The sequence below is a fragment of the Microtus oregoni genome, unplaced genomic scaffold, assembly GCF_018167655.1.
Source record: "Microtus oregoni isolate MIOR12 unplaced genomic scaffold, Mior012 000016F_ref0000370, whole genome shotgun sequence".
NCBI classification, from domain to species: Eukaryota; Metazoa; Chordata; class Mammalia; order Rodentia; family Cricetidae; genus Microtus; species Microtus oregoni.
The window spans coordinates 41,118,682-41,141,968 of record NW_024543075.1 but is presented as its reverse complement, the minus strand read 5'-3'; the positions used below and the strand labels follow the sequence as shown (position 1 = coordinate 41,141,968).

At 40.9% G+C, this 23,287-nt stretch overlaps 1 protein-coding gene across 1 annotated transcript; it reads right to left on the bottom strand.

Annotated features, from left to right (window-relative positions):
* Positions 1–2,563: 2,563 nt before the first annotated feature.
* LOC121457389 (ubiquitin carboxyl-terminal hydrolase 17-like protein B) lies at positions 2,564–4,096 on the bottom strand. Its single transcript, XM_041666061.1, has one exon. The coding sequence runs from the start codon at positions 4,094–4,096 to the stop codon at positions 2,564–2,566; it is 1,533 nt and encodes a 510-aa protein (XP_041521995.1).
* Between the last annotated feature and the right edge of the window lie 19,191 nt (positions 4,097–23,287).

Here is a 23,287-nt window from a genome sequence, read left to right as displayed (position 1 = left end):
CCATTTTTTGCTTTTCTTTTTAAATTTTTTTTTTATTAAAAATTTCCACCTCCTCTTTGGCTCCCATTTCCCTTCCCCTCCCCACACTCCCCTCCCCCTCCCTCTCCAATCCAAAGAGCAGTCAGGGTTCCCTGCCCTGTGGGAAGTGCACGGTCCTCCCCCCTCCATCCAGGTCTAGGAAGGTGAGCATCCAAACAGGCTAGGCTCCCACAAAGCCAGTACATGCAGTACGATCAAAACCCAGTGCCATTGTCCTTGGCTTCTCAGCAGCCCTCATTGTTAGCCATGTTCAGAGAGTCCGGTTTTATCCCATGCTTTTTCAGTCCAAGTCCAGCTGGCCTTGGTGAGCTCCCATTAGATCAGTCCCACAGTCTCAGTGGGTGGGTGCACCCCTAGAGGTCCTGACTTTCTTGCTCAAGTTCTCCCTCCTATTGCTCCTCATTGGAAACTTGGGAGCTCAGTCTGGTGCTCCAATGTGGGTCTCTGTTTCTATCTCCATCCATCACCAGATGAAGGTTCTATGGTGATATGCAAGATATTCATCAGTATGGCTATAGGATCAGGCCATTTCAGGCTCTCTCTCCTCAGATGCCCAAGGAACTAGATGAGGACGTCTCCCTGAACCCCTGGAACCCCTTTAGGTTCAAGTCTCTTGCCAACCAAAAAAGGGAGAAAGGGAAGGAGGGTGTCAGGGAGGGGGGTGGAAGGAAGGGAGGGAGGGAGGGAGGGAGGGAGGGAAGAACGGAGGGAAGGAGGGAAGAAGGGAGGGAGAAAGAGAGTAAGGGAGGGAGGGAGGGAGGGAGGGAGAAAAGATGACTAAAGTGAAATGCTGTCGGTCTCAGGCCGGAATTTAATCAGTGAGCTGTTGATCCGACCTATGGAGAAAAAAAACTTACCACCCTAATTAAGTCAATTAAGCAAGCTTTATTAACTCTGCCTAGGACTGACTCTACAATATGAGATTTGAAAGTACAGAGAGGGTTAACATTTCAGGTCCTCTCCTAGGGAAAAATATAAAAGTGTAATTTTGCAACATAAGAAATTTGCAGAATTTTACAGAAAAAAATTTGACTGTTTGACAAAGAGTCTTGGCAGAACACCTGGTGTTACTGGGTGGAGCACATGTGAATTAAACCTGAGTTTTATAGCAAAAGAAACAAATTATTCAGACCTTATAACAAAAATGGCTTTTTCCACTAATATGGAATCATGTTGTACGAACAGGATGCCATATTTATACAAAAATAATCCTAAATTTATCTCTTCCTTCCTTTCTTTTTTTCTTTTTTCTCTTTGTGGCCTTGGCAGTCCTAGAACTATCTCTGTAACCCAGGCTCTCCTGGAACTCACAGAGATTCTCCTTCTTCTGCCACTTAAGTGCTGCTGGATTAAAGGTGTGCACCACCTAAAGTCTCTAACCAGGCATTTTAAGAAAGTCTGATAAAGGAATCACACCTGAGGTCCAGCTTTCTCACACTGGTCCATCAAGAGGTTCTCAGAGCTGGAGAATCCCGGGTTTACATTGGACAGGATGCTACTTTCAGGAGGCTAGCTGAAACCATACAGTGACCTCAGCCTCTTTTGTGTGGTGCAGTCAAGGTCACTTGATCAAAGATGTTGTCTAATCCCAAAGGAGACTGTTGTTTGCTTTTAGAATGTCCACACTAGAAAAAAAAATGACCCTGAACATATAGTCTGTTTCCTGAGTAAGGAAGGGACCTCGCATTTGAGGCACTTTACCAGGCATGTTAATATAGCAGTTATACCTTCATACCCTCAACAAATTCTCTAACTACTGACAAAAACATTTTAAGAAGCCCCGAGGCCCCGGCTATGAAACTACTGTGCAGGTGATTGATTCAGTTACCCACCTAATCCCATCCTGTTGACACCTTAACACTGGATTTCATCCCCTGTTGAGGCAATAAAACCAGATTCCTGTTTTTCTAGTCTTGAACACAGTAAATACTTCGAAGATTCTTCAGTATTGATTTGCATCCAGGCCAAAAGGAAAAGACTAACAAACAGTGTGAAGTAACAGGATTTATTTGCTCAAGTACAATGAATAAAATAGCCCCTCCAGTGTGTTCTATATAGCTGAGCCAATGAAAGACTTTATAGGATACAGCTACAAAAAGTACATTGAATAAAAAAGTCCCTCCAATGTCAGATACATAGCAAACCCTAAAGAAAGATTTTACAAGAAACAGTTAAAGAAGGCAGTTTGGCCAGCACCTTGCAGGCTTAGCAGAAATCCTGCATCCAAGCCTGTGAGTGGTAAATTAGCCTCTGCCCTGCTCAGAGTCCCTGAGTACTAGGAGAGGCACTGGAGATGTCCCCTAGGAACCCAGAAGCTTTCAGGAGTTTAATTCATATTAGGAACCTGGAAAGTTACTTCCACATCCAGTCTTGCTAGAGACTCAGCAAGGCCAGGCAAGGGCACAGAGGAAGGGTGATAATTCACACTTCCTGGGGGCACAGATGCAAGTCTCTTGTTTCCAGGGACTCCTCAAGTTCACGGTGTGTCCACAGGAGCCAGGGTCAGCAATTGGAGTGAGCACTATTAAACAACCAGAGACCTCCACCTTTGCTTGTTCTTCTTGGTTCTGAATCTTCCTCCCTGAGTGCCCATGGCTCCCTGAGCAGGCGGGAACCTGGCTGAAGTGTGACATGGGTAATTCTCCTTGTCGGGACCATTTGTGTCCCAGTGCCCTCTGTGTCTGGGCTGGTGAATAACAACAGCATCAACTGGCAGAGTGGACTCGGTTTTCCTGAGGTTCAGCGCGGGTTTCGGGCGGTTGTGTTCCAGAAGCGCTTTCCACTGGTCTAAGGTAATTTCTTTGGCTGCAGCGCTCTCCACGGGCCTGCGTGGCTCTGCAGCTCCCACACAAGATCCTCTGTTGAGCTTTCTCTGTCGGTCTTGGCCAACTGTGCCTACTGGCCCAGTGACGCTGTCCTTTTCGAGTTCAGTCTCCCGAACATAGAGAAGCACATAGGCTGGTTCACTCAGGACAGAAGTCACATCACACCTGGCGACTTTCGAGTCGTCCATCTTATACCACTTCCCATTGCCAGCTCTGACATAACAGAAGTAATGTCCACTGTGACACGTCAAACCGGCATGGACCAGCACAGCATAGAGTACATAGACCGATGGTCCTCTATTAGGCTGAGTCATGTATGGCTGCAGGTCAAGGGACTCAGTGTAGCTCACTTTTCTGTCGACTTTGTCGCCCGTGAAACCTGAGAAGCGATTCAAGACCAGCATGAGAACCTTCGGGGCAGTTTGGACCATCAGGGTCTTCGAAGCTGTCGTCTTCCCCTGGCAATGGTCACAGTGGTAGGCATTTTCTCCACACAGCACTTCGGCCTGCACTAAATCCTCCAAGGCTTGCTTCACACTCTGAGCCGCGTGGATATCCAGGGATATGTCCAGGAACGGGTTAAAGGAATCTGAGGTACCCTGGCAGTGGAGACACTTGATCTGAGATCTCCATGAGCCTCCAAATATCGCGTGGATAGGGGTGCTGTTCTCAGATGGGGCTCCTGAGTGCTTGCTCCCTCGAAGGCAGGATTCGTGCATGGCGTTCAAGGTGAACATCAGAAACTCGTGGGCATCCTCTTGCTTGTGCTTGTGGAAGGCGTCAGTCAGCTTCTTTGAAGGCTGCATGACCTCCCCGGACTGGCGGAAACTCTGGGTCACATGAGCTTCCATGGCACACATTGGACAGCCTCCATGGTGACCGCAGCTCTGAGAGTGCTCCCGGGAGAGCATGTAGTTGGCAAGAGGTGGCGTGTGCGTCAGACACTGCAAGGCTGCATTAAGGTAGCAACTGTTTCCAGTGTTCTGGAGACCTGCACCCACGCTATTGAACCTCTCCCAACTCATTGTGGGCTTGGCCCTGGCAGCCAGCTCTGCTACCACTAGCCCTTCATCTGGACGCAGGTCTGGGGCGGCAGGAGCTGCCATGGCTGACAGTGCTGAAGGATAAGAACAAAAAGATAAGTCAGGATCAACAGTGTTGGTCAAGGACTTCTGAGCTGGAGTGGCCTTGCAGTGAGATTCACCTTCTGAGAGCCACTGGGCTGCCTCCATGTCTCCAGATGCCACTTCCAAACACCGCGCTGGGATCTTCTCAGGGAGAACAAAGGGGATGCGTTTCCTTCTGAAAAGCACTCCAAATGAGGAAGGCACCCAAAGGCTCTGCTTTTAAATTTCAATCCTCTGACCACACCCACTAATCCCTGCTGGATCAGCCAATCACCTACAAGCCTCTAATCGCCTAGGGCAATCTAGGGTGTGGTTTATGCAAAGCAGTACTGGAATCTGATCTCTTTGGAGCCCATTTTCCTAGGTGTCTTAAGCTTGGGTTTTCCTTTTAACAAAACCATAAAACCTCAGCAGATAAAGCAAGGATGAATGGGTCTACTGTACAAGAGTCTCCTTCATGTTGTCAGTCCCACCAAATGACAGTGTAGACTACCAACCCGAATTGGTTCTGGACCAATTAAGCAGGGTTTACATCTGTGCAAAACAGAGCAGGACCAGGGTGGGTGCTGCCTACCTCACCCACCATCCATATCTGTGTGTGTGTGGTTGGGGGGTGAGGGGGGTGCTCAGGAGATCAGCAGCAAATTTTTTTTCCCGGACTCCTTTTAGAGGGAAAAAGTCTGTGGGTCTTCATGTAAAGCAAATTCTAACTGTTCTTAATAAAAACCAAAGTCAGATATTATGGGGTGAAAGGTGGGAGATAAGAGAAACATAGCGGCCAGCCGCTAGAAAGACCTTTTATCTCTACTGATGATCAGACCAAAGGGGTGATCCTGTCTTCAGACTGTACCTCTGACTCTATCTCCAGACATCATCTGTCTCTTCCAAACCTCGGACTGCACTGAGTTCCTGTGTCTTCTTGCCTTAGATTCCACTCTCTGCCCAGCCATATCACTCCTGTCTCCATCTCCCTAGTGCTGGGATTAAAGGTGTGGAATCCAAACTCCTGGCTGGGATTAACTCTGTGACCTCCGTTTCTCTTTTAGACAGATTCAATCTCCTGTGAATCTCTCTAATTCAATCAAGGGTGGCCTTGATCCAAATGCCTCTGTTTGCCTAGGATTAATCCTGGGATTAAAGGTGTGTGCCACCTGGACTTAGTGGTAGATCCGTACTCAGATCTTCAAGCAAGCTTTATTCGTCAAAACAAAATATCACTACATCTTCAGAGGCTCAAGAGATCATCAGCAACTTAACTTTTTGTTTGTTTGTTTCTGGTTTGTGAAATTTTTTTTGTCGTTTTTCCAAGACATGGCTTCTCTGTAGCTTTAGAGTGTGTCGTGGAACTTGCTCTTGTAGACCAGGCTGGCCTCATACTCACATAGATCCATCTCTCTATGTCTCTGAAATGATGGGATTAAATCTGTTCCACCTGAAAGACTTTGGGGCACCTTAGCACTACTGCACCCCCCTTCCTGGGAACCAGGCCCTTAGCATTAGAAGGCACCTTAGCAGTACTGCACTCCCCTTCCTGGGAACCAGGACCCCGGTAACCAACCACGCGTGCACGGGAGCTTTGAGTACTTTCCATCCCCATTGTAGTCTTTCTTCAATAGACCCGGACCCTGCAACTGGGGTGAGACGACCTGCAGGTGTTCCTCCTTGTAATCGCCATAACATTGATCAAGTAGAGTTAGCTGACCATTGTATCAACTAGTCAAAATAGTTGACAAATGATTTTTGGACTTTCTCTTTGATTCTGTACTACCCCCTCCCTGATTTTGTGTTTTTTTTTTTCCTTTAAAAGAGCTTGTAATAGACGAAGCAGGCGTCCTTCTCCTCTCGAGGCTGAGGGACCTCTGCCATGGCAGAATAAAAATTCCTCTTGCTATTGCATCAACCGTGCTGTGAGTGTCTCTTGGGGCGACCTCCTCCTTGGTGGAGCTTTAGGGCCCAACACCACACCACCCGGCAAAACTTAACCTTCTAAACTGCTTTTATAAGGGAAAGTCTGAGTGTCACCAGATGGAAATTTGCCAGCATAGGAACTTGTCAGGTAGAAGAAAAAGAGTTAGCATTATGAGACTATTTAACAGGACACTTTGTGAGAGTTTTGTAATTTGAAGTGCGGGAATCAACTTCTGATTTGAATCTTTGTGGGGTATGAAGACATATCTTAAAAACCTGGCGACTTTGGGAGAGGGTTGAGAGAGGAAAGGCAGGGACGTGAGCAGAGAAAAATGTAGAGCTGGATAAAAATCAATTTAAAAATATCCAGGTCTTTCATCCAGATCTAATCTGGGCAAAAGCTTCTGCTGGAAGCCTATCTCAGACAGGGAAGAAGGCAGCTCTTGCTCTTTTTGCCTGCTTGCTCTTGACTTGATAGAAAGTTCATTTATTCCGTGGCTGTAAAGGCTACTTCTTAGAGATTCCAGCATATGTTGAAAACCAGCTAAGAAGTTCAGGCTTCTGGCCTGGGCAACTACCGCATTTTGAACTTTCCATGTGTGGCCAGCCATTGTTGACTAAGTCAATATTCAGAGTAGCCTGTAAAGTCCGTCACTCTAGAGAACTCTGACTAAAACTGCTGCACACTTTGTTCACCCCTTTTACTCAGTCACCCAGGATCTCATCCTCTACACTCAAGGTCTTTTGACCTACTGGCTTCTTTGTTAACAATCTGTGATTTAGATACTCATGGAGCATGGTGAACACACACGTTTTAATGTAAAAGTATGCTTTTAGTGTATCCAGATTTATGTTAAAGACTTTGATTCACTTGGACTTGAGTTTTGTGCATGGTGAAAATTATGAATCAATTTGCATTCTTCTACATGCCTATACTGAATTATACCAGCACTGACTGTTGAAGATGCTTTCTTTTTCCCATTGTATTATCTTTGGCTTCCGTGTTGAAAATCAGCTCTCCTTAGGTGTGTGGATTTACATCTGGTTCTTTGATCTGAATTTGTTATTCCACTTCTCTATTTTCCACCAGTATCATGTGGTTTTTATTACTATTGCTCTGGTGTAGAGCTTAAAATCAGGGATGGCGATACCTCCAGGAGTTCCTTTATTGTACAGGATAGCTAGCTTGGATTTTTGTTTTTCCATAGGAAGTTGAGTGTTGTTTTTTCAAAGTCTATAAAGAGTCATATTGCATTTTGATTGCGTAGAATGTTTATATTGCTTTTGGTAAGATGGTCATTTTATCTATGTTAAACCTACCGATTTATGAGCACAGAAGATCTTCCTATCTTCTGATATCATCTTCAATTTCTTTTTTAAAGACATGAAATTCTTTTCATACAGGTGTTTTGCTTGCTTGGTTAGAGTTACACTGAGATATTTTATATTATTTGAGGCTATTGTAAGTGGTGTTGATGTTTTTATTTCTCTCTCAGCTCATCTATCATTGGAATTTAGAAGGGTACTTTTTTTTAAATTAATCTGTATCCAGACATATGACTAAAAGTATTTATCAGCTGTAGGAATTCCCTGGTAAAAATTTTCGGGGTCCCTTGTGTATAATATCATCTGCAAATAATGATACTTTGACTTTTTCCTTTACAGTTTATATCCCCTTGAGTTCCTTTTATTGTCTTACTGGTCTAGGTAGAACTTCAAGTATATATTAAATAGGTATGGAGATAGTGGACAACCTTGACTTCTTCCTGATTTTAGTAGAATTGTTTGAGTCTCTCTCCATTTAATTTGATGTTGGGAATCTGCTTGCTGTATATAGCTTTTATTATGTTGAGATATATCACTTGTATCCTTGATCTCACTAAGACTTTTATCATGAAGGGGTGTTGGATTTTGTCAAATGTTTTTTGTTTTGTTTTGTTTTGTTTTAGCATTCATGGAGTTTATTTTCTGTTTTTTTTCAATTTGTTTATATGATGGATTGCTTTGACATATTTTCTTTTTTTTCCATTTATTTATTTATTAAAGATTTCTGTCTCTTCCCAGCCACCACCTCCTCTTTCCCTCCCCCTCCCCCAATCAAGTTCCCCTCCCTTGTCAGCCCATAGAGCTATCAGGGTTCCCTGCCCTGTGGGAAGTCCAAGGACCACCCACCTCCATCCAGGTCTAGTAAGGTGAGCATCCAAACTGCCTAGGCTCCCACAAAGCCAGTACGTGCAGTTGGATCAAAAACCCACTGTCATTGTTCTTGAGTTCTCAGTAGTCCTCATTGTCCGCTATGTTCAGCGAGTCCGGTTTTATCCCAGGCTTTTTCAGGCCCAGGCCAGCTGGCCTTGGTGAGTTCCCGATAGAACATCCCCATTGTCTCAGTATGTGGGTGTACCCCTCGCGGTCCTGAGTTCCATGCTCGTGCTCTCTCTCCTTCTGCTCCTGATTTGGACCTTGAGATTTCTGTCCGGTGCTCCAAAGTGGTTCTCTGTCTCTGTCTCCTTTCATCGCCTGATGAAAGTTAATATTCAGGGGGATGCCTATATGTTTTTCTTTGGGTTCTCCTTATTTAGCTTCTCTAGGATCGCGAATTATAGGCTCAAAGTCCTTTGTTTATGGCTAGAAACCAAATATGAGTGAGTACATCCCATGTTCCTCTTTTTGTGTCTGGCTTACCTCACTCAGGATAGTGTTTTCTATTTCCATCCATTTGTATGCAAAATTCAAGAAATCCTTGTTTTTTACTGCTGAGTAGTATTCTAATATGTATACATTCCATACTTTCTTCATCCATTCTTCCATTGAAGGGCATCTAGGTTGTTTCCAGGTTCTGGCTATTACAAACAATGCTGCTATGAACATAGTAGAGCATATACTTTTGTTGTATGATAAGGCCTCTCTTGGGTATATTCCCAAGAGTGGTATTGCTGGGTCCAGGGGTAGGTTGATCCCGAATTTCCTGAGAAACCGCCACACTGCTTTCCAAAGTGGTTGCACAAGTTTGCTTTCCCATGTTGATACATTCTAAATCTCTGGGACAAAGCCTGCTTTCTCATACTTGATTACCTTTGTAATGTGCTCTTGAATTTGGGCTGCCACTATTATATTGAGTATTTTCGTAAAATTGGTCTGTAATTCTCTCTCTCTCTCTCTCTCTTTGTTGGGTTTTTGTATGGTTTGGGTATCAGGGTGACTGGGGACTCATCAAAAGAATTTGGCAATGTTACTTCTGTTTTTATTTCGTGGAATAATTTGAAGAATATTGGTATTAGCTCTTTTTTCAATGCCTTATAGAATTCTGCACTAACTTGGTCTGGCCATGAGGTTAGCTTGTTTGTCTTGTTTTTTGGCTTGGAGACTTTTAATGACTGTTTCTATTTCCTTGAGGGGTGTAGGTTTACCTAAATTGTTTATCTTGTCTTGACTTAACTTAGGTGAGTGGTATATATCATGAAACTTGCCTATTTTTTTTTTTAAATTTTGAAGTATGACCTAATGATTCTCTGTAGTTCCTCAGAGCCTACTGTTATGTTTTCACTTTCTTTTCTGACTTTGTTAATTTGGATATTCTCTCTGCCTTTTAGTTAGTTTGAAAAAGGATTTATCTATTTGTTGATTTTCTTGAAGAAGCAACTCTCTGTTTCATTGATTCTTTGTATTGTTTTTTGTGCTTGTTGTTTCTTTATTATTGATTTTAACCCTCAGTTTGGTTTTTTTTCCTGCTGTCTGCTCCTCCTAGGTGTGTCTGCTCCTATTTGTTCTAGAGCTTTCAGGCATGCTGTTAAGACACTAGAATGAGATCTCTGCAAAATCTTCATGGAATTTGTGCTATGTACTTTTCCTCTTAACACTGCTTTCACTGTGTCCTGTACATTTGGGTTTGTTGTGAATTCATTTCCATTGAATTCTAGAATATTTTTAACCTCTTTCTTATTTCTTCCTTGACCACTGGTAACTTAGTAGTGAGTTGTTCAGTTTTCGTGAGTTACTTTCTGTTGTTGAAATCCAGCCTTAATTCATGGTGATCTAATAAAATACAAAAAAATATTTCAATATTTTTTTTTATCTGTTGAAACTTGTTTTGTGGCCAATATATGGGTTATTTTGGAGAAGGTTCCATTTAGTACTGAGGAAAAGGTATCTTTTTTTGTGTTTGAGTGAAATGTTCTGTAGATATCTGTTAGGTCCACTTGACTCATTACATCTGTTAGTTCCATTATTTCTCTGTTTAGTTTCTGTTATGTATAATTTAAGTCTTGGTAAGTTTCTTTTACAAATGTGGGTGTCATTACATTCAAGGCATAGATTACAGAACTGAGATATCATCTTGGTGAATTTTTTCTTTTGATGGATATGAAAAGCTTTTCTCCATTTTTTTATTAATTTGGGTTGGAATTCTAGTTTTTTGATATTGGGATAGCTACACCAGCTTACTTCTTAGGTCTAATTGATTGGAAAATCTTTTTCCAACCCTTTACTATGAGGTAATGTCTATCTTTGATGTTGAACTGTGTTTCTTATATGCAGTAAAATGTTGGATCCCGTTTTTGTATCTAATCCATTAGCTTGTGTCTCTTTACTGGAGAATTGAGTTCATTGATATTGAGGGATATTAAGGACAAATGATTGTTAACACTTTTTATTTTATTATTGGTGGTGGTAGTGTGTGTGTGTTTCCTGTTTCGAATTCTGCTTGTAGAAAGTTTTCTATTGCCCATGCTTTAGTTGGTATAGTTAGATTCCTTGGGTTAGAGATTTTATTCTAGTACATTCTGTAGGACTGAGTTTGTGGATAGATAATGTTTAAATTTGACTTTGTCATAAAATATCATGTTTTCTCCATCTATGGTGATTGACAGTTTAATTGAGTTTAGTAGTTTGGGCTGACATCAGTGGTCACTTATGTCTACAAGGCATCAGTCCAGACTCTTCTGGATTTTAAGGTCTCTGTTGAGAAGTCAGGGTGTTTTTGCCTTGCCAGTTTTAATCTTCGTTCTTTATTCTGTATGTTTAGTGTTTGGGTCTTTATATAATTGAGGGATTTTATTTTCTGATTCAATCTATTTGGTGTTCTATAATTTTTTGTACCATTAAAGGCATATTCTTATTTAGGCTAGAATTTTTTTTATACTTTCGTTAAATATATTCTCTGGTGTTTTGAGCAGAATTTATTCTCCTATTCCTATTATTCTTAGGTTTTGTCTTTTCCTTATGCCCCAAATTTTCTGGATGTTTAGTGTTAAGAATTTTAGATTCAGCATCTTGTTTTGTTTTGTTTGTTTTTATTTTTGTTTTTGCCCAATGAATCTGTTTCCTCTATTGTGTCCTCAATGCCTGAGATTTCCCTTCCATCTCTTGCATTCTGTTGGTGATGCTGGGTTGTGATGTGTTCCTGTGGTGTGATGTGTCCCTGTTCAATTACCCAGATTTCCCATTTCCAGGATTCCTTCCATTTGTTTTTTTTCTTTATTACTTCTATTTCCATTTCCTTTCTTGAACAGTTTTCTCTACCAGTTTGTTTGTTTTTTCTTGGTTATCTCTTAGGGATGTATTAATTTCTTCCATTTTTCTTTTGTCTTTTCCTCAAATTACTCATATCCTCTTTAAGGACATCTATTATAATCATAAAGTAATGTTAAGGTCATTTTCTCATGCTTCAGCTGTGTTGGATGGTTTTTGTCTTGCTGTTTAAGATACTGGGCTCTGGTGATGACATACTGTCTTTTCTGTTATTGACTGTGTTCTTAAATTGGCATTTAGGCATCTGGATTTGGGATGATTTTAGGTCTAGGTGTCAATTCCTGCATTTGTCTTTGTTGAACAGGTGCTTTGTTTTGTGGTTTCTTTCTTCTTTCCGGTCTTCTTTCCTACATGGCCAAGAATTATGGTGACAAGCATGTCTTCAGGTTCAGGAGGGTATTCCCTCTGAGCTAGAGAGGCTATTGGTCCCTAGATCCATAGGACTGAAGTCCTCTTCTAAAGTTGTAGACCAGATGTGGGTGTGCAGAGTGGGGTCCTTGGATCTGATCTCACCTCTAGGATCCCTAGAACAAAGTAGTAGAATATGAAACCCAGGGGTGGGGATACAGTCTGGGGCTTTCAACAGCCTTAAAGGGGTTTAGTGTGTGAAGGGAAGTATCTTTCCTGGGATCCCTAGAACTGTGTGGTCTTTGGTACAGGTGCCAGGAGGCTATGCGTCCTAGTGTTGAGGCCAGAGGATCTTTGGCTTCTATTATTTATTATAATTTTGGAAATCATACCCATTGTATACATCAATGACTTGTTGCTTAACATCATGTAGTCTTCTGAACGTAATGCTTTTACTTAATCGTTCACATATTGATAAATGTTTAACTTAGAGTAATTATAAGTATAGCTTCAATGAATATCTACATATAAATATTTGCATGATAGATTTTTGTATTTTCTTATAAATAACTTGGAATTGATTGGTTTAGTCATATCACATGCCAATGGGGAAATTTTGTGAAAATAAGCTTTTTACAATATCTTTCTTTTATTTTTAATTACTTCATATGTTGTACTAGTATTCCAGTTTCTCTTTATATTTTCTAATATTTGGTAAGACTAATAATTTTAATTTTAGACATTTTAATAGATGTGAAATGCCATTTAATTATAATTTCAGTTTGGGTTATCCTGGTGAGTTTTCATGTGTTTATTTGTCACTCATCTCTTTAAGAAGCAACTTTTTGAACATTGTCAAATTTTCAAATTTTGGATGTTTGTTTTTATTGGTCACTTGTAAAAAGGTTTTGCACAATTTAGTTTCAAATACATTGTCTGATAAGAGTTCAAAATCTCTTACTCTAGTGTTGGGTTATTGTTTTCATTTTCATAGTGTCATATTGTAATAAAAAAAATTTAAATATTCTAATTAGTCAATATCAGAGTCAGGATTATGAAGGAAAGAGGATGGGTGAAGAGTTTGCTCAGTTGTTTCTCATCAATGCTTAGTGAATCCTTGGCCCATCCTCTAATTATTGTGTGTTCTAGAGACAGACATAGCATCTGGAAGAATTCTTTTGTGTTTGGAAGGGGTTTTAAAATTTTTTTCTTCTAAAGGGTCTTCAAAAGATGCAGTGTTTGTTTTGTAGCAAGCAGAATTAAAAGATTTTGGTAAGCATTTGAACTGGCTTAGCTGAAAAGATGATGAATTTCACTCTGCCTGGCAGGCTCTCTTGGGGGTTACACCTAGAGAGTGTTCTTATTTTTCTATTTTATTTCTTTGTATTTAGTGCTGTATCCCTATTTCTCCACTGTATTCTTTTTTTGCCATCTGGGATAATTCCTCTATGCTTGGACTTAAAATGAAGACTACTGCGTGTTTGACCCTGGGTAATTGCCGCAGTTGTGCTTTCTCCCCCCAAAATTGTGAGAATAGATTAGAAAGAGATGCATCTTATTTTGTTCAATACTTTCTTTCCCACTGTTATTCAATGACAAGATCCAACACTACCATGAAGGAAATTGGAATTGTGATTGATTACTTTGATCAGGACCCCTGAAACTCACTTCTTGTAGTGTGTTGTCAATCCCAGTGCCTCCATGATAAAGGATGGCATGATCAACCACTGGAATCAATGGATTCTGCATAAAAGTATTGTGAGCTGCTTGATCCTTTAAACAAGGCTCTATTGTCCATTGTAAAAATAAAGACCATTTGAAAAACAATTATCTTATTCAGATTAGGAACAAATATTTACTATAAAATATCTTGTTTGCTTCCATGAGTACAAAAACATTGTCCATTTAACATAATATTCTGTAAAGCAGTCGTTCTGTCTAATCTCACTTATACATAAATTATCCTCTTTTAAGAATATGAAGAACAAAGATCAGAAGAATACAAATCAGCAGCTTATAGTGAAATTTCTTTACAAAAATATCACCACACGATCTTGAATCTGCTTGGTTCTCACCCCATAAATGAGAGGGTTAAGAGCAGAGGGGATGATGACCTATAAATTAGCAAGGAGGATGTGCATATACTGATTTTCTTGTAAGCCATTGTTCAAAATCCATATATATATATATATATATATATATATATATATATATATATATAAAGTTATTCATCCTATAAAATCTGCCACACTAATGAACCCTAACTAAAACAGGTGTGTATTCACATTTACCCCTCCTACTTCTTTAATCACCTTCAATGTGCTCCTCTGCTCTCATGATCATTCGACCTACAGGCTTCATTCGGCAACATATTTGTAATTTAAATATATATGTATAATGATGAACACATACAACTTTCAAATAAAAAGATTTTTACATTCATGATTTACCAATATCATCCTATTGACATTGTATTCAAATATGAGAATATTTTCCCATTTCATCCAGAATTTAAGTCTCCTTTCTATTTCCCCAATACACTCTTAGGAAGCAGAGCCAGGAGGATTTGTCTGTTTTCCACGCCAGTCTTGATAATATAAATTTCTCCAGGCTAGCCAGGGATATGTAGTGAGAACCTGTTTGGGAAAGCAGAGGAAGAGGAAGAATGAACCTGAGGGTGAGGGGTTGGGGAATAGGGATAAGGCTGAGGAGGGATGAAAAGTGAGATGGAGAGGAGCAAGCTGAGGTGATATGGATGGGTACTGCTCGTGCACAGACATCAGGATTAAACACGCATACACCTCTCTAGTTGCTGGTAAAAGAAGCCCTTTATTGAACAGCACCACGGAGGCTTTATACCTAACACAGCCAAGTGGACCAACAGGTGTTTATACCTAATCCAGCAAGATGGGTCAACAGGTGAAGACCTCACCGCCTGATCCTTGGTCAAGGCCAGGGCAAAGCGTGCTCGGGAAGCAGGATTGGTAAACAATATTGCCACAACTCTCAGAAGCTCAAATCACTAGGAGGGAAGAGCAGCTGGAGGCCAGGAATCCAAAGAGTCCTAACATCTCTCCCCTATATTTTTTTTATAAGATAGAAGACCCTCTTGTCTTAGGACATCCTGCCCTCAAGGTGTTGCCTGTCTGTGGCTACTGCTTATCCAGCATTTGCAGCCAAACTTGTGTGGATTCAGGCTGTACAGCCATTGCTAGGAGTGCCTGTTGGGTGACACCCATCTGATTCTGATATTGGCGGTGGAATCAACAGAGGATCCAGACATGTAGTCCTAAACCAAGTATCCCCAGGACTGACAGCGCCAAGAGCAAGACCAGCGCAGCAACCATCCCTCTACTTTAGCTAATCAAGCCAATTAATCATTGGCCTGGACAGGCTCAACCTGGGTGAAATTTATGGCTTAGTTAGCATGCACTAACTGAGTGGCAAAATTAACAAAAGCCGTATTCCAAACCCCTCTCATACGACGGTTAAGTTCCATAACAGAAGGAGAAGCATGCAATACAGTGCCAGGAGCAACAGACAGAACATGATTAACTGTTGAAAAGTCCAAAAACTGTCCACTTGATCCTGAACCTGAGCCACTTGTTGGTTCAAGGTCAATATGCCCAATTGACTATGTCCATTAAGATTATGAACGTCCAAAGCATTGCTGACTCTTTCAGCCAGCTGGTGGACAGTCTCAGTCGTCTGCACAGACTGGGAGAGAGCAACTCTGGCAGCAGGAGCTGTGGTGGCAGAGATAGCAAGCAATAAAGGCAACTGTATACTTCTGACACCACCGCAGCGTTCCCCAGGGCAGGCACTGACTGGGCCAGGGCAAAGTGCCTTCAGGGAAGCCACCTATCAAAGCTCTGCTCCAGCTGCCTTCTGGCCACAGCTGCATTTGCTCTGGGTCCAAACTGGTGCATGGAGTGGAGCAGAACCCAGGGAAGCAGGCTCGCTGCTCCTAACTACTGAAGGGGCCCCACTTAAACAATCTTTTGGAAAATTTGGACATCATCAACCTGTCTGGCTACTTCCTGCTGAGCAGGGGTACTGCATTCTGGGGCTATTTTACTGTAACATTTTAGGGGGTCCCTTAGGCTCTCATCCTCTTTGGAGACAAAAGCAGAATCTCTTTTCCAAAGTATCAAATCCTTAGGCCCGTACTTTAAAGTCAAAATACTTTTCTTATCATTTCCCAGAATCAAATGTCTTTCTCCAGCCCAGAACACAAAAGACAACACAATCAACATAATAACATACATCTGTACACATTTTATCTTTTTGAGGCCTTCAATTCACCCTTCGACCTCCTCTTTATTACTTCCCTATTGGCCAGTCTTCCAGAGGACGTTTCTCAGAGTGTCTTTGGGGATGAAAACACACATACTCCTTTTAATCTGACTTGGATTGTTCCCAGTCTGGAACATTTAAAACTTACTGCTAGCAGTTTTCATCTCGATTCCCCAATAAGTCCCTATGGCCCAGGAAGACCCTATCCACTTTTCCCTCTTTCTTGGATCTCGGTGGAACATCCACTTGCCATGCCTGCACCACCACACCTGGTCTACAACTTTAGAAGAAGATTTCAGTCCCATGTATCTAGGGACCCCATAGCCACTCTACCTCAGAGGAAATACCCTCCTGAACCTGAAGACATGCTTGTCACAAAAATCCTTGGCCATTTAGGCCAGAAGACCAGAATAAAGAAAGAAGATTAAAACTGGCAAGGCAAAAACACCCTGACTTCTCAACAGAGACCTTAAAATCCAGAAGAGTCTGGACTGATGCCTTGTAGACATAATGACCACAGATGTCAGCCCAAACTACTAAACTCAATTAAACTGTCAATCACCATAGATGGAGAAAACATGATATTTTATGACAAAGTCAAATTTAAACATTATCTATCCACAAACTCAGTCCTACAGAATGTACTAGAATAAAATCTCTAACCCAAGGAATCTAACTATACCAACTAAAGCATGGGCAATAGAAAACTTTCTACAAGCAGAATTCGAAACAGGAAACACACACACACTACCACCACCAATAATAAAATAAAAAGTGTTAACAATCATTTGTCCTTAATATCCCTCAATATCAATGAACTCAATTCTCCAGTAAAGAGACACAAGCTAATGGATTAGATACAAAAACAGGATCCAACATTTTACTGCATATAAGAAACACAGTTCCACATCAAAGATAGACATTACCTCATAGTAATGGGTTGGAAAAAGATTTTCCAATCAATTAGACCTAAGAAGTAAGCTGGTGTAGCTATCCCAATATCAAAAAACTAGAATTCCAACCCAAATTAATAAAAAAATGGAGAAAAGCTTTTCATATCCATCAAAAGAAAAAATTCACCAAGATGATATCTCAGTTCTGTAATCTATGCCTTGAATGTAATGACACCCACATTTGTAAAAGAAACTTACCAAGACTTAAATTATACATAACAGAAACTAAACAGAGAAATAATGGAACTAACAGATGTAATGAGTCAAGTGGACCTAACAGATATCTACAGAACATTTCACTCAAACACAAAAAAAGATACCTTTTCCTCAGTACTAAATGGAACCTTCTCCAAAATAACCCATATATTGGCCACAAAACAAGTTTCAACAGATAAAAAAAAATATTGAAATATTTTTTTGTATTTTATTAGATCACCATGAATTAAGGCTGGATTTCAACAACAGAAAGTAACTCACGAAAACTGAACAACTCACTACTAAGTTACCAGTGGTCAAGGAAGAAATAAGAAAGAGGTTAAAAATATTCTAGAATTCAATGGAAATGAATTCACAACAAACCCAAATGTACAGGACACAGTGAAAGCAGTGTTAAGAGGAAAAGTACATAGCACAAATTCCATGAAGATTTTGCAGAGATCTCATTCTAGTGTCTTAACAGCATGCCTGAAAGCTCTAGAACAAATAGGAGCAGACACACCTAGGAGGAGCAGACAGCAGGAAAAAAAACCAAACTGAGGGTTAAAATCAATAATAAAGAAACAACAAGCACAAAAAACAATACAAAGAATCAATGAAACAGAGAGTTGCTTCTTCAAGAAAATCAACAAATAGATAAATCCTTTTTCAAACTAACTAAAAGGCAGAGAGAATATCCAAATTAACAAAGTCAGAAAAGAAAGTGAAAACATAACAGTAGGCTCTGAGGAACTACAGAGAATCATTAGGTCATACTTCAAAATTTAAAAAAAAAATAGGCAAGTTTCATGATATATACCACTCACCTAAGTTAAGTCAAGACAAGATAAACAATTTAGGTAAACCTACACCCCTCAAGGAAATAGAAACAGTCATTAAAAGTCTCCAAGCCAAAAAACAAGACAAACAAGCTAACCTCATGGCCAGACCAAGTTAGTGCAGAATTCTATAAGGCATTGAAAAAAGAGCTAATACCAATATTCTTCAAATTATTCCACGAAATAAAAACAGAAGTAACATTGCCAAATTCTTTTGATGAGTCCCCAGTCACCCTGATACCCAAACCATACAAAAACCCAACAAAGAGAGAGAGAGAGAGAGAGAATTACAGACCAATTTTACGAAAATACTCAATATAATAGTGGCAGCCCAAATTCAAGAGCACATTACAAAGGTAATCAAGTATGAGAAAGCAGGCTTTGTCCCAGAGATTTAGAATGTATCAACATGGGAAAGCAAACTTGTGCAACCACTTTGGAAAACAGTGTGGCGGTTTCTCAGGAAATTCGGGATCAACCTACCCCTGGACCCAGCAATACCACTCTTGGGAATATACCCAAGAGAGGCCTTATCATGCAACAAAAGTATATGCTCTACTATGTTCATAGCAGCATTGTTTGTAATAGCCAGAACCTGGAAACAACCTAGATGCCCTTCAATGGAAGAATGGATGAAGAAAGTATGGAATGTATACATATTAGAATACTACTCAGCAGTAAAAAACAAGGATTTCTTGAATTTTGCATACAAATGGATGGAAATAGAAAACACTATCCTGAGTGAGGTAAGCCAGACACAAAAAGAGGAACATGGGATGTACTCACTCATATTTGGTTTCTAGCCATAAACAAAGGACTTTGAGCCTATAATTCGCGATCCTAGAGAAGCTAAATAAGGAGAACCCAAAGAAAAACATATAGGCATCCCCCTGAATATTAACTTTCATCAGGCGATGAAAGGAGACAGAGACAGAGAACCACTTTGGAGCACCGGACAGAAATCTCAAGGTCCAAATCAGGAGCAGAAGGAGAGAGAGCACGAGCATGGAACTCAGGACCGCGAGGGGTACACCCACATACTGAGACAATGGGGATGTTCTATCGGGAACTCACCAAGGCCAGCTGGCCTGGGCCTGAAAAAGCCTGGGATAAAACCGGACTCGCTGAACATAGCGGACAATGAGGACTACTGAGAACTCAAGAACAATGACAGTGGGTTTTTGATCCAACTGCACGTACTGGCTTTGTGGGAGCCTAGGCAGTTTGGATGCTCACCTTACTAGACCTGGATGGAGGTGGGTGGTCCTTGGACTTCCCACAGGGCAGGGAACCCTGATAGCTCTATGGGCTGACAAGGGAGGGGAACTTGATTGGGGGAGGGGGAGGGAAAGAGGAGGTGGTGGCTGGGAAGAGACAGAAATCTTTAATAAATAAATAAATGGAAAAAAAAGAAAATATGTCAAAGCAATCCATCATATAAACAAATTGAAAAAAAACAGAAAATAAACTCCATGAATGCTAAAACAAAACAAAACAAAACAAAAAACATTTGACAAAATCCAACACCCCTTCATGATAAAAGTCTTAGTGAGATCAAGGATACAAGTGATATATCTCAACATAATAAAAGCTATATACAGCAAGCAGATTCCCAACATCAAATTAAATGGAGAGAGACTCAAACAATTCTACTAAAATCAGGAAGAAGTCAAGGTTGTCCACTATCTCCATACCTATTTAATATATACTTGAAGTTCTACCTAGACCAGTAAGACAATAAAAGGAACTCAAGGGGATATAAACTGTAAAGGAAAAAGTCAAAGTATCATTATTTGCAGATGATATTATACACAAGGGACCCCGAAAATTTTTACCAGGGAATTCCTACAGCTGATAAATACTTTTAGTCATATGTCTGGATACAGATTAATTTAAAAAAAAGTACCCTTCTAAATTCCAATGATAGATGAGCTGAGAGAGAAATAAAAACATCAACACCACTTACAATAGCCTCAAATAATATAAAATATCTCAGTGTAACTCTAACCAAGCAAGCAAAACACCTGTATGAAAAGAATTTCATGTCTTTAAAAAAGAAATTGAAGACGATATCAGAAGATAGGAAGATCTTCTGTGCTCATAAATCGGTAGGTTTAACATAGATAAAATGACCATCTTACCAAAAGCAATATAAACATTCTACGCAATCAAAATGCAATATGACTCTTTATAGACTTTGAAAAAACAACACTCAACTTCCTATGGAAAAACAAAAATCCAAGCTAGCTATCCTGTACAATAAAGGAACTCCTGGAGGTATCGCCATCCCTGATTTTAAGCTCTACACCAGAGCAATAGTAATAAAAACCACATGATACTGGTGGAAAATAGAGAAGTGGAATAACAAATTCAGATCAAAGAACCAGATGTAAATCCACACACCTAAGGAGAGCTGATTTTCAACACGGAAGCCAAAGATAATACAATGGGAAAAAGAAAGCATCTTCAACAGTCAGTGCTGGTATAATTCAGTATAGGCATGTAGAAGAATGCAAATTGATTCATAATTTTCACCATGCACAAAACTCAAGTCCAAGTGAATCAAAGTCTTTAACATAAATCTGGATACACTAAAAGCATACTTTTACATTAAAACGTGTGTGTTCACCATGCTCCATGAGTATCTAAATCACAGATTGTTAACAAAGAAGCCAGTAGGTCAAAAGACCTTGAGTGTAGAGGATGAGATCCTGGGTGACTGAGTAAAAGGGGTGAACAAAGTGTGCAGCAGTTTTAGTCAGAGTTCTCTAGAGTGACGGACTTTACAGGCTACTCTGAATATTGACTTAGTCAACAATGGCTGGCCACACATGGAAAGTTCAAAATGCGGTAGTTGCCCAGGCCAGAAGCCTGAACTTCTTAGCTGGTTTTCAACATATGCTGGAATCTCTAAGAAGTAGCCTTTACAGCCACGGAATAAATGAACTTTCTATCAAGTCAAGAGCAAGCAGGCAAAAAGAGCAAGAGCTGCCTTCTTCCCTGTCTGAGATAGGCTTCCAGCAGAAGCTTTTGCCCAGATTAGATCTGGATGAAAGACCTGGATATTTTTAAATTGATTTTTATCCAGCTCTACATTTTTCTCTGCTCACGTCCCTGCCTTTCCTCTCTCAACCCTCTCCCAAAGTCGCCAGGTTTTTAAGATATGTCTTCATACCCCACAAAGATTCAAATCAGAAGTTGATTCCCGCACTTCAAATTACAAAACTCTCACAAAGTGTCCTGTTAAATAGTCTCATAATGCTAACTCTTTTTCTTCTACCTGACAAGTTCCTATGCTGGCAAATTTCCATCTGGTGACACTCAGACTTTCCCTTATAAAAGCAGTTTAGAAGGTTAAGTTTTGCCGGGTGGTGTGGTGTTGGGCCCTAAAGCTCCACCAAGGAGGAGGTCGCCCCAAGAGACACTCACAGCACGGTTGATGCAATAGCAAGAGGAATTTTTATTCTGCCATGGCAGAGGTCCCTCAGCCTCGAGAGGAGAAGGACGCCTGCTTCGTCTATTACAAGCTCTTTTAAAGGAAAAAAAAAAACACAAAATCAGGGAGGGGGTAGTACAGAATCAAAGAGAAAGTCCAAAAATCATTTGTCAACTATTTTGACTAGTTGATACAATGGTCAGCTAACTCTACTTGATCAATGTTATGGCGATTACAAGGAGGAACACCTGCAGGTCGTCTCACCCCAGTTGCAGGGTCCGGGTCTATTGAAGAAAGACTACAATGGGGATGGAAAGTACTCAAAGCTCCCGTGCACGCGTGGTTGGTTACCGGGGTCCTGGTTCCCAGGAAGGGGAGTGCAGTACTGCTAAGGTGCCTTCTAATGCTAAGGGCCTGGTTCCCAGGAAGGGGGGTGCAGTAGTGCTAAGGTGCCCCAAAGTCTTTCAGGTGGAACAGATTTAATCCCATCATTTCAGAGACATAGAGAGATGGATCTATGTGAGTATGAGGCCAGCCTGGTCTACAAGAGCAAGTTCCACGACACACTCTAAAGCTACAGAGAAGCCATGTCTTGGAAAAACGACAAAAAAAATTTCACAAACCAGAAACAAACAAACAAAAAGTTAAGTTGCTGATGATCTCTTGAGCCTCTGAAGATGTAGTGATATTTTGTTTTGACGAATAAAGCTTGCTTGAAGATCTGAGTACGGATCTACCACTAAGTCCAGGTGGCACACACCTTTAATCCCAGGATTAATCCTAGGCAAACAGAGGCATTTGGATCAAGGCCACCCTTGATTGAATTAGAGAGATTCACAGGAGATTGAATCTGTCTAAAAGAGAAACGGAGGTCACAGAGTTAATCCCAGCCAGGAGTTTGGATTCCACACCTTTAATCCCAGCACTAGGGAGATGGAGACAGGAGTGATATGGCTGGGCAGAGAGTGGAATCTAAGGCAAGAAGACACAGGAACTCAGTGCAGTCCGAGGTTTGGAAGAGACAGATGATGTCTGGAGATAGAGTCAGAGGTACAGTCTGAAGACAGGATCACCCCTTTGGTCTGATCATCAGTAGAGATAAAAGGTCTTTCTAGCGGCTGGCCGCTATGTTTCTCTTATCTCCCACCTTTCACCCCATAATATCTGACTTTGGTTTTTATTAAGAACAGTTAGAATTTGCTTTACATGAAGACCCACAGACTTTTTCCCTCTAAAAGGAGTCCGGGAAAAAAAATTTGCTGCTGATCTCCTGAGCACCCCCCTCACCCCCCAACCACACACACACAGATATGGATGGTGGGTGAGGTAGGCAGCACCCACCCTGGTCCTGCTCTGTTTTGCACAGATGTAAACCCTGCTTAATTGGTCCAGAACCAATTCGGGTTGGTAGTCTACACTGTCATTTGGTGGGACTGACAACATGAAGGAGACTCTTGTACAGTAGACCCATTCATCCTTGCTTTATCTGCTGAGGTTTTATGGTTTTGTTAAAAGGAAAACCCAAGCTTAAGACACCTAGGAAAATGGGCTCCAAAGAGATCAGATTCCAGTACTGCTTTGCATAAACCACACCCTAGATTGCCCTAGGCGATTAGAGGCTTGTAGGTGATTGGCTGATCCAGCAGGGATTAGTGGGTGTGGTCAGAGGATTGAAATTTAAAAGCAGAGCCTTTGGGTGCCTTCCTCATTTGGAGTGCTTTTCAGAAGGAAACGCATCCCCTTTGTTCTCCCTGAGAAGATCCCAGCGCGGTGTTTGGAAGTGGCATCTGGAGAC

Excerpts from the sequence above, each read along its gene's own strand:
- LOC121457389 (XM_041666061.1), bottom strand. The coding sequence starts at position 4,096 with ATGGAGGCAGCCCAGTGGCTCTCAGAAGGTGAATCTCACTGCAAGGCC.